The following is a 12,096-nucleotide window of genomic DNA, read 5'->3' as shown; positions in this document are numbered from 1 at the left end:
AGACAATTCTTCCAACACCCTGGCTCCAGGTCCTGATCTCACCTCAAAGGATCTTGTCCTCCACTCTCCCTCAGCCATTCATTCCCATGGTCATGTGCTACATTTATCAATACCAGTAACCCCCAAACCACACCACTGCAATCTCAGCTTCAAGCATCTGACTGTTCAACCTCCGCCTCCTATTTTCCAGTTCTCTATCTTTAGTACTCGGACTTCAGCAGTTAGTTCTCTGACACTGCTGGGATCTACAGTCGAGGGCTCCTATTTCCTGTTCACCCTCTGTCACCTCTCTCCTGGCCTCACTTTTCTCCTAACCCTATTGAATTCCGTAGTCTATGTGCTGTAGTGTGTCCCCCACTTTCTATGTGCTATAACGTGTCCCCCACTTTCCATTGCACCAGCCTGGTAGTACCCCAATCCTGGTTAAATCCATCTCTCCTCTTTCTGCACACTCACACCTGGACAGCTGAGCCATAGCTGGAGAAAAGCACACGTCATGCCAATCATCTCTCTTTAAATTCATGAGCACTAATCCAGGCAAGCTCTAAGGTTTGCCCGGAAATCTTGCTCTTTGTATATTTACCCAGTCCTTTCCCTCTTTCACCTAATTACTTCACTTCTTGCCCTCTCTCCTTAAACCCTTAACATCTCATCACTCTTAGCGGATGACCTTGCTCCTGACTTTGCTGAAAAAAGAGATACTGCACATTCAGAAGAGAACTTCTTCCAACTTGTAACACTCCCTCTTCACTCGACCCACCTGGCAGCATCTTAAACCACACACTCTTCCTTCCCTCCTGTTCCCATGAATAAATTATGCTCCTAGCTTCTCAGTTTCTTTTGCTTCCTTCTCTTCATTCCCCCAAGCTCTAAACTTTGAAACGCTCCAAGGCTCAGTCCTTGGGCCTCTTCTCCTTTTTAATGACCCATATTTCATAGGTTATCTCATCTAGCCTCATGATTTTACGTTTCACCTCATTTGTGTGTGTGTGTGTCTGTGCATGATGATCTTTATTTATTTGTAACGTTTTTATTAGAGTATAGTTGCTTTGCAATGTTGTGTTAGTTTCTGCTGTACAGCAAAGTGAGTCAACTATACTTATATGTATATCCCCTCTTTTTTGGAATTCCTTCCCGTTTAGGTCACCACAGAGCATCGAGTTCCCTGTGCTATACAGTAGGTTCTCATTAGTTATCTATTTTATGCATAGTAGTGTATATATGTCAATCCCAACCTCCCAGTTCATCCCAACCCCCTCCCCCCTTGGTACCCATATGTTTGTTCTCTACATCTGTGTCTCTATTTCTCCTTCGCAAATAAGGTCAGCTGTACCATTTTTCTAGATTCCACATATAAGCGATATTATACGATATTTGTTTTTCTCTTTCTGACTTACTTCACTCTGTAAGACTGTCTCTAGGTCCATCCACATCTCTGCAAATGGCACCGTTTCGTTCCTTTTTATGGCTGAGTAACATTTCACCTGTTTGCACACAGCCTACATCTGCTCCCACACCCCAGCTCCCGACATGCTCTGAGACAGCTCCGTTTGGCTGTTGCATGAGCTTCCCAAGCCTCGTATGGCCCCTCCCAAACTGCTCCCCCTGCACGTTATCCATTCAGCAAGTGGCTACAAACTCCTCCCTTTTCCTTCAATAACTCATATCTCACCTGTTAGCAATTCAAATTGCATCCAGAATCCAACCATGTCTCACTGTCTCCAAAACCACACTCTGGTCTGCGCCGTGGTCTGTGCTTTACTTTTCTCTGTGGTGCTTATTACGATCTGACATCTATTTGTTTGTTGCTGTCATTATTAGTTATTGGTTATTGACTGCCTCCCCACTGGAATATAAACTCCAAGAGGTTGATGCTTTGTCTGTTTCATTCACGGCTGTAGCCCAGTGCCTGAAACAGTGCCTGGCCTGAAAAATATTTGGTGGATGAACTTGGGGAATATGGCTATCTTACCTACAAACTTCAAATAAAGCCTGGTCTGTACAGCAGCTCTTTGGTCAGCCATGCCATGGAATTGTGAATCCGGTCCTTGTGTTTGGCTCCTAAGGGTACTGGGGTCTATATCTTATCTAATTATGAAACAAAAAGAGAATCTGCTCCAGTAAAAATAATTTCCAGGACGTCATCAGAACAGCTGAGGGAAGGGTTGGAGGGGAGAGGGGTCTCAGGACCATGGAGCCAGGGACCTCTGTGGGCTCCTGGATCAAACACCGGAGAGGAAACTAGCCTTTTCACCAGCCCACCTGCTCACACAATATCACGTCTATGTACGGTTCTGCCTCACGTGAGCTCTTTCAGAAAAGGCATCTATCTACAAATTAACTTTCTAGAGGTTAATTATTTTGCACATATAGGACCCTGTTTTGGGAGGACCAAAAGCAAAGAACAATGTTTTACCACCACCAAAAAAAAAAAAAAAAAAAAAAAGCCAAGGACGTCATGGGTTGGAACAAAGGAGATGACCTCTGTGGCACCTCCCTTTTCCATTCCCCAGTGGTGGAAGTGGCTTATGTATATTTGTCATATACAAATATAAGAGGGTGGGAGCCGTGCATATGTTTATGTAGCAATTCCTAAAGTGTGAGGGAAAGTTGCGGATAATCTTCGCTTTGCAGTCTCAAATATTTAGCATTTTTATTGGTTTTGGGTTAGTGCTTTGTTTAGTGTCTGTCAATAGTGTTTTGCCGCATGGTCTGGCCTATGCAGCACGAGGATATGAATACATCTTGTTGAAACGCACCATCTGTTCCCCAGGGATGGCTTGCAGGGCATACCTGGTCTGAATAGGTGCACAGCTTCGTCACAGATATTGAGACCACATAAAACACATACCTTCTAATTGTTCACACTTTTGAAAATATTGGTACCCTATTGAACATACTTTTTCCATATTGAATATTGGTACCCTATTGAACCACATAAAACACATACCTTCTAATTGTTCACACTTTTTTGAAAATATTGGTACCCTCTCAATCACCCATCATTTATGGCACATTATGCATTAAAAAGTGACAACAACAACATTGCCCAAAGATGTATTTTGTCATCCCATTTTAATGTGATGAACCTGGTCTCTCAGACCAGGAGATGAAGGCCCAGAAGATGAGATGGTTTTCAAAACACCATTCAGAAAGCTCGGGCAGACCAGATATGGACACCAGGAATTTGATCCTCTTGTTTTGGCGGATCCCCTTTGGCACTGAACCACAAGCAAGTAGTAATACAGAATCAAAGGCTATCGGGGGGATCAAAAAAGATTATTAAATCAGTTCCCTCTCAGTGAAATGTCTAATTTTATCTTCGTTGGAAAGAGAATTGTACAGTCTAGTAAACACTTTTTGTATAACTTGAAGGTTATAATCCGTAGCTGAAGTCTCCCTTTTACTGCGATTCATCAACCTTGATTTTTTTCTTAAACTTATTTACAGAAGAATACCTGAAGAGCCCAGGCTGAGGTCCCCTCATGGATGAGGCAAACGGGACATCATTTGTTGCTGAGGAGTCCTCGAACGCCTCAACCAGCGGGAACACCTCAGTAGCAGACCCGCGTCGGGAAATTCCCATCGTGCACTGGGTGATCATGAGCATCTCCCCACTGGGCTTTGTTGAGAATGGAATTCTCCTCTGGTTCCTCTGTTTCCGGATGAGAAGAAACCCCTTCACCGTCTACATCACCCACTTGTCTATTGCGGACATCTCTTTACTCTTTTGCATCTTTATTCTGTCTGTCGACTATGCTTTAGATTACGAGCTCTCTTCCGGCTATTACTACACGATTGTCACATTGTCGGTGACATTTCTCTTTGGCTACAACACGGGTCTGTATCTGCTGACAGCCATCAGTGTGGAGAGGTGCCTGTCCGTCCTGTACCCCATCTGGTACCGCTGCCATCGCCCCAAGCACCAGTCAGCATTCGTCTGTGCCCTCCTGTGGGCACTTTCCTGCTTAGTGACCACCATGGAATACGTCATGTGCATTGACAGTGAAGGACAGACTCACTCCCGAAGTGACTGCAGGGCGGTGATCATCTTCATAGCCATTCTGAGCTTCCTGGTCTTCACTCCACTTATGGTGGCGTCCAGCACCATCTTGGTAGTGAAGATTCGGAAGAATGCATGGGCGTCCCATTCCTCGAAGCTGTACCTTGTCATCTCGGTCACCATCATCATATTCTTCATCTTCGCCATGCCCATGAGGCTCCTCTACCTGCTCTATTATGAGTATTGGTCGACGTTCAGGAACTTGCACCACATTTCTCTTCTCTTCTCTACAATCAATAGCAGCGCCAACCCTTTTATTTACTTCTTCGTGGGCAGCAGCAGGAAGAAGCGGTTCAAGGAGTCCTTAAAAGTGGTTCTGACCAGGGCTTTCAAAGATGAGATGCAACCCAGGCGCCCGGAAGACCACACCACCACCACTGAAGCTGAGACTGTCGTCTGACAGGTGGAGGAAATTGTGGACAAAAACAGTAGGACGCAGATGAGCTATAGTTTGTGCTTGGGATGCAACTGAATATCTCCTAAATACGATATAGAAGGACACCTTACCCCATATGCATGAGATGCTAATTAATGCTGAGACTGTACTCTTGCTCTGTACCTTCTGGAAATGCCTAAATATGTGTTGGAACTCTATCCTTTCTGTAGCTTTCAAAAATCTCCTTCTGTTCCTCTTCAGCTCTCCTGGCAGCATTTTCCCATGAACTATAAAAATTACTCCAGCGGGAACGTTTACATATGTGCACGGGAAAGGGTACAAGTATTTGATGGACCTTGAGAAGGTGAAGCCATATAGTGGGAAGAACATGGGTTTTGGAGTCAGGCTGACTCTGTCCTTTGCTGCTGGTGTGACCTCAGGTTTAACCCCCAGGGACCTCATTTCCTCAGTATAAAATGGTAACAGTAATAGTCCATACCTCCCGGGCTTGTGGTGAGGATGAAACGAGAACATGAGGTATGCAAAGCATCTGGCACACCTCAATGTTAAGAAACCTCAGTCTTTCTGATGCCTTTAAGTAGAAGAAGAGATACACATTTCTGTTCTGTAAAGCACAGACACACACAAATACAGACATGCATACACACACACACACGTGTACGCACAACTCTATGGTGTACAAACATTGTTACATGTTTTTAAATGTTGAATGTTCTTTCTGTTTGCTACATGAGAACTTTCCATGCGACAACACTTCTACAGAAAACATCTGCAGATGTTATAACCCCCCAACCATCGTGTGTTAGAGCATCATTTCCTGTTGTGAGGGAAGACGTTTGGCTACCAGTAGAGGAATTTCTCACGGCTTCCCTTCCCTCTGTGGGAATGCCTGATGTAAAGAAAGTCTGTTTTGAAATCTTTTGCTGGATATAAATGTTTATGAATGAAACTTACTTCACGAGTTCATGAGGGTGATTGTGCTTTTGGAACCTCTCCACTCCCCCTGCCCCGCCGTGCCCCCATGAAGTGGGTGATGTATTTATAGCCACAAAGTTCCCGCCTGCAGGCAAGTGCAGGGTCCTGAGCATATTCTTCTGTCATTCTTGGAAGGAGGCTCAGCAGCAGGGTCTGAGGAGAGTGTGGCCATATCTCGGAGGGAACCCGGACATTTCTCCCAAGACGGATCTTTGCAGGATTTCATTGGCATCTCAGTGCCCTGCTGCTTGCTTGCCGTGACTTGTGTCTGTACCTTCAGGCACAATGTCCCGGGTTTTAGCTGGGAAATCCGTCGTAGCTTATAGACTACGTTGCTGTGTTTGGTTTCCTGCTGCCCCTTCTGGACGCCCCACGAAAATGGCAATGCTTCACGTGGCTCTGGGGGAGTAAAATGTTCACACCCATAAATCAGCTCATTAATATTTATATAACTGTGGGTCTCCAAAGGTTCAGAGAAGCCGTGATGAAATGGTTCTCTGTTACTACCTGTTTCTGCTCCATCCTCTTCCTTTGCAGGAAACGGTCGCCTGTAACCATGGGGCCAGCCTCGCTGGGAGCGATGTGCAAGGCTTTCCCACCCAGCCAAACTTGGAGGCAGGAGGCTTTTCAGTGGGTGATGACATCTGATTCAGAAACAAGGCAGCTTGCTTTCAGGAGCCCAGATGGGTGTGGAGCAGTGACATTTAGGATGATCTTGTTTTTGATTGAAAACAGAGCATCTTCGCTGGGAAAGAACAGAATATGGAGATCAGAATCACTCTCCTCTGTTCACCATCGTCTGCCCTGATGCCGCGCTGCCTCTGGGTTAGTGAAAAAGGGATCAACCTCATCTCATCTCAAAGGGATCTTGGTCTCAAAGAGGAACTTAAATACTCTTAGAAACCAGGAAATTTCTACACCGCTGAGACCACTTGTCTCTGGCCATGACATCTGCCCTGTCTGTGAGCCCCTCTGCGTCATCTCTCGCCCCGTCTGGGAGACCTCTGGTGGCCCTGGTCCAGTCACTCTCACCGTGTCGCCCTCGTTCTCCGTCTCACCCAGGCTGCTGAGTGGGCAGAGAACCCTCCCCGTGGTCTGATTAGGGCTCCAGGCAAGGTGCGGTCCTAGCAGGCTGGCCTCTCATCAGGGCCCCACGAACTTTTCCTCCATAACCTGGGCAGCTCTTCCAAACCCCCTCTCTCTCTGAAATCTCTCTGTCTGGAACCTTTCCCCTCACTGTCACTCTCTCTTCACTACCTTCAGTCATAGATGACTGAAAAAAACAAGAGTCAAGCCATTAGGCAATGACTCTCAGATCCCCCTCCATCTAGGAGGACCCCAATCTTCACCATTCCTTTCCTCTTCGTCTCCACTATGAAGATTTTTCTTCTCTTCCAAATTTTCCTGTCCAGCAGCCTCCCAGACAATAATCCTACGCTTATATTAACAACCAAAGTGGTTTTCTTTTCCTTTGGCTGCACAGCGTGACATATGGGGTCTTAGCTCCCCGACCAGGGATTGAACCCACGTCCCCTGCAGTGGAAGCGCAGAGTCCCAACCACTGGACCACCAGGGAAGTCCCAAAGTGGGGTTTTTTTTTTAAGTGAAAAACCAAGTTTTTGAAGTGGTCCACAAGGTTCTCTGTGACCTGGTCCCCGTCTGACTCTCCGGGGCTCGCGTGGCTCACTTCTCCCGCCCCTCCTACCTCCTCGAGATCCTTTGGAAATGCCAAGTGCACTCCTATTCCTGGGCTTTCCGCTTCAATGTTCCTTCTACCTGGGATGCTTCCCCACAGGTCTCTCTCCCCCTCTTCCCTCAGGCTCTGGTCAGATGTCACCTCAGCAGGGGGCTCTCTGCCACCCGACAACAGCCCCTGCCCCGTCTCTTCTCCTCCCCGGTTCTCCTCAGCACTCATGATCATCACTGTGTCACACGTCGATTGGCTCGTCTGTGCCTCTAGAAGGTCAGCTCCCTTGTCTGTGCCTCTAGAAGGTCAGCTCCCTTGTCTGTGCCTCTAGAGGGTCAGCTCCCTTGTCTGTGCACCTAGAGGGTCAGCTCCCTTGTCTGTGCACCTAGAAGGTCAGGTCCCTGGAAGCGCAGCTGGAATCCACTGCTCCCCTCTCTGGGCTCCTTTTCTCCCGCAAACACACGGGCTCCATCGCTTGCATCTTCACAACAGGAAGTAGTTCAAACAGGAAAGCCGTTCCCCACACTCCTGTTCAGCTCCTCCGCCATCTCTCCTTCCCTTCACAGACAACCTTCTGGAAAGGCCCTTGCACGCTCATGCTCTGTGCTTTCTCCTTACCAACCCCCTCCACCCCCGGCAGGCTGACTCCGGACCTTCCCACCACATTGTAATTGGCCCAGCGAGGAACGTGAGTGCCTTCCACGTTGCTCAGCTGATGGGTTCTCTTCTACTCATACCGTGTGTGGCATCTGACACGCTGACCATCCTCTTCCTGCGAATCTCTCTTTTCTCAGATTCTAGTTAGCCACTCTCCCTTCCAGCTCTCATTTTAATCCAATCCTTCCCATTCCGAGTCATCGCAACTCTGTCATTGCTCTTCCTCTGCTCCTCCTTTATTTATTTATTTTGTATTGGAGTCGAGTTGATTTACAATGTTGTGTTAGTTTCTGCTGTACAGCAAAGTGATTCAGTTATACACACATACATATATGTATTCTTTTTCATATTCTTCTCCATTATGGTTTATTATAGGACATTGGATAGAGTTCCCTGTGCTGTTCAGTAGGTCCTTGCTGTTTATCCTGCTTCTCCCTTAAATGTGTCTGTGTTGCCCGGGATTCAGTACCTGGGCCTCTGCCCTTCCCCCTCTGCACGATCTCCCTGGGGCCTGATCCACAATCGCTCACATAGTCATGACCCTCAACTCTGCATTGACTGACAAGACTCTTCACTGGGCTCTAGTCCTGTACATTCAGCCACTAAAGGACACTTGAACTTGATGCCCTGCGACACCTCAAATGCAGCCTGTGCCGTCCCCACCATTCCTCCTGTATTCCTCTCTCAGGGTGACACCCTAGTCACCCTGTCACCCAAGCGATGCCATTCCCTTTGCTGAGATGGCCCTCCCCCACTCTTTAATCTGGCAAACTCCACTTATTCATCCACATCCAGCTCCGGCATCAGCCACTTGGCTGCGCCTGCCTGGAGCCTGACTTCCTGGGTGACCATTTCACACCTTCTCTTTCCTACTCTTTCTTCCTGCGTCTTCTTCCTGCCCTCACTCTCAGCTGATGCCTTGCTTCCCTTCACCAAGAACAGAAGCCTTCCACGTCTTACCAACATCACACCTTCCGATCCAGCCGCATCTCTCTGCACACAGGTTTCTCCCCGTCTCACTCTGGGGGTGCTCACCGAGGTCCTGGCTAAGGTGAACCCGCACACCTTTCTGCAGGGCTGCAGAAAGCAGGGGGAGGAGCCATAACGTACCTGATCTCTTTTTTTTTTTTTTTTTTTTAATATAGATTAGGCTCAGCCCCTACTTTTTTTTTTTTTTTTTTTTTTTTTTGGCTGTGTTGGGTCTTCGTTTCTGTGCGAGGGCTTTCTCTAGTCACGGCGAGCGGGGGCCACTCTTCATCGCGGTGCGCGGGCCTCTCACTATCGTGGCCTCTCTTGTTGTGGAGCACAGGCTCCAGATGCGCAGGCTCAGTAGTTTGTGGCTCACGGGCCCAGCCGCTCCGCGGCATGTGGGATCCTCCCAGACCAGGGCTCGAACCCGTGTCCCCTGCATTGGCAGGCAGACTCTCAACCACTGCGCCACCAGGGAAGCCCGTACCTGATCTCTTGATAACACATACAGGAAGCTTCTTTTCTTTTTATTTCACATTTGACTCCCTAACATTACAAAGTCGTGTTGAGAGTAAAAATCCTCAAAACAGGAAAACACTAATAACCAAATGTGTCGTTTATAAAACTGGTTCCCACCAAGCCTCCCTCTCTGCTTAGAATGCGGGTCTCTCTCCCCCCGCCTCACCAACATTTTTGTGAATCAGTCTCACGACAGTTGACAGTCAATGCAAACACCACGCAAACTGACTGCAAAGTTAAATTGGCGATCCTGCAAGGTATTTGGGGTTCTGTGGAGCTGGTAAGAGAAGTAGAGGTAATAACACTGCCAACTATTGACAAGAGAGCAGGGAGCAGAGTTAGACCTCATAGCAGTTGAATCAGAGGAAAATAAATAAGGATAGTGATGAGATGAGAGCTTCCCAAAAGAAGGGTTTTAATGTGAAACATTTAAGGAAGGGTCTTGGGAAAACTGATGAAGTCCTCAGGTATTTTTGCAAAAATTAGCCATTTCTCAACACTCAGCAAAAGTAACCATGAAGTAAAGGACATCATATCATGGTATTCTGTCATTAGCTCTTTTTTGCAGCTGACAACAAGAAGATACTGTCATTTCTCAAGGTTCTGTGGGATCATTGAGCTCAGCTGGGTGCTTCTCATTTGGGGTCTCTTGTAGCTGCCGTCAGATGTTGGCTGAGGCCGCAGGGGTCTGAAGGCTGGACTGGGAAGGAATCCAAGATGGCGCACTCACATGGTTGATGGGCGGGCCGCTGTGGGCTCCGCTGGAGAGGCCGTCCAGAGCTCCCACATGTGGCCTCTTGATGTGGCTAGAGTTTCTTACAACATGGCAACTGTGTTCTGAGGGAAAAAGCTCCTGAGAATGAGCTTTTCCAAAAGGCCCCAAATCAACATGTGGTTGATATTACAGATATTCCCCCTGTTTTATTGAGATATAATTGACCTAAAACATTGTATTAGTTTTAGGTGTACAACATTACAATAAGTTTTGATAAAAAACAAAATAAAAATTTTTTTCATAATTTTAATTTTACTTTTCAAAATAATGTACTCGGCTTTTTCTTTTTTTCAGGATTTACTGTGAGATTTTGGTCTTCATTTTAACAAGTTTCCTTTTTAAGAAACTTTTTAAAGAACGTTTTTAAAACTAGTCATTCTTGGATAAGGAGATCCTCTTCACTAATTATTATTTTAAAAGGTGTACATATGCATGTGACACAAAGGTTTAAATTGTCAAAGCAGATTCAATGTGAATTATAGATCTTACCCAACAGAAAACTGATGATTCAAGTAATACAGGCAAGGGCAGGCACTAATGAAACATTCTGTCCTGGAGGAGCCCAAAACTGAGATGCAGTTCTCCAAACATCCCCTTTTCCTACACCAGAACATATTTTAGTTTCCAACTGACTGATGAGTTTTGAGTGATGAAGACAGACATACGGTTCTCGAAGGAAGACATTTAGGTTTGGGGCCCCTCTGCTTTATACTCTGTTACTTACACAGACAGAAAATGTGTATGTGACCACTTCCCCTTCTCTGCCCCATAAACCTGTATATTCCAAATTAAAAAAAAAATTTTATCTTATATTGGAGTATAGGTGAATAATAATATTGTGTTAGTTTCAGGTGTACAGCAAAGTGATTCATATTATATATATACATGCATCTATTCTTTTTCAAATTTTTTTCCCATTTAGGTTATTACAGAATATCAAGCAGAGTTCCCTGTGCTATACAGTAGGTCCTTATTGGTCTATACATTCCAAATTTATTCACAATAATCAATCTTGACAGATCAGGTATATCCTGCTGAAAATAGGACCATTTCCCTGAGTACAACATTTTTACAAGACAGTATAACTGAGGTTAGATTCTCTTCAAGGAGCCCCAGTTGAGGTCATTCGTTCCCCAGGGCACTCCCTGTAGGCAAGAGAGTTCCAGGCAAACACTGTCTTTCTAATCTCTCAGTCAACACCAGACTAAATGCTTGAGGCCGAGACCTTGTCTTACAAGTAGGGGAGCCGAGAGAGGACACTGCACTTGTGGTGAGGAGACGAGGACTAAAGCCTGACTCTCTATTTCCTAACTGTGCAAGAGTCAACACATTAACCTCTCTGCTTCCGTTATCTATACTCAATGACTTAGTTGGAATTCCCCCCAAAGCAGAGCCTGAGGCAAGGATTTTGTGCCTATAATCTAAATATTTAGAAGCTCATCCCAGGGAGCACGAGAGGGAGTGAGGAATCCAGACGGAAGCAAGGAGGTCAAAATAGGATGACTCAGTGAGTATATGGGCCCAGGACAGTGGGGACCCTCTGAGGGAACACAGGTAACTCACCTCAGAACTGCCCTCCTTGAGGGTGAAGGTGGCGCCAAGCCACCACCTCCTGCCCCTCATAGGCGAGGGTCACTTTCAGAGTGACAACATCCAGCTCTTCTGGGCCTGCCCTGTGCCAGGTGCAGTGTGGCCTGAGGTGAGCACACTGCTTGCAGGTGACCTCAGATGGCCCCGTAGCTGCCTGACAGCATCTGCTCTAATGGGGTAAAAATAACCTGCCTCACAAAGTAATTGTGCCAAGTAAGAGAGATAATGTGTGTGAAACTCTGTGTAAACTGGGGAACAGCCACCAAAAGTTAGCTGTTCCTTGAAGACATCACGCTAAGTGATGGACCAATCACAGAAGCACAAATACCATACAATCCCGCGTATGAGAGGCGCCTAGAGGAATCAAATTCCCAGAGACAGAAAGTGGAGGGGTGGGTGCCAGGGGCTGGGGGAGGGGGACAGGGAGCTATTGTTTAGTGGGGACAGAGCTTTAGTCTGGGAAG

The 12,096-nt window shown here is 46.6% G+C and overlaps 1 protein-coding gene across 1 annotated transcript; it reads left to right on the top strand.

Moving 5' to 3' along the window:
• Positions 1 to 3,485: 3,485 nt before the first annotated feature.
• MAS1 (MAS1 proto-oncogene, G protein-coupled receptor) lies at positions 3,486 to 4,463 on the top strand. Its single transcript, XM_068551632.1, has one exon. The coding sequence runs from the start codon at positions 3,486 to 3,488 to the stop codon at positions 4,461 to 4,463; it is 978 nt and encodes a 325-aa protein (XP_068407733.1).
• Positions 4,464 to 12,096: the final 7,633 nt, after the last annotated feature.

Source organism: Eschrichtius robustus, chromosome 9 (assembly GCF_028021215.1).
Source record: "Eschrichtius robustus isolate mEscRob2 chromosome 9, mEscRob2.pri, whole genome shotgun sequence".
Classification (NCBI taxonomy): domain Eukaryota; kingdom Metazoa; phylum Chordata; class Mammalia; order Artiodactyla; family Eschrichtiidae; genus Eschrichtius; species Eschrichtius robustus.
Note: the sequence above shows the minus strand (reverse complement) of the source record. Positions and strands in the feature narration are given on the sequence as shown.

Coding starts and splice junctions, on each gene's coding strand:
- MAS1 (XM_068551632.1), top strand. CDS start 3,486: ATGGATGAGGCAAACGGGACATCATTTGTTGCTGAGGAGTCCTCGAAC.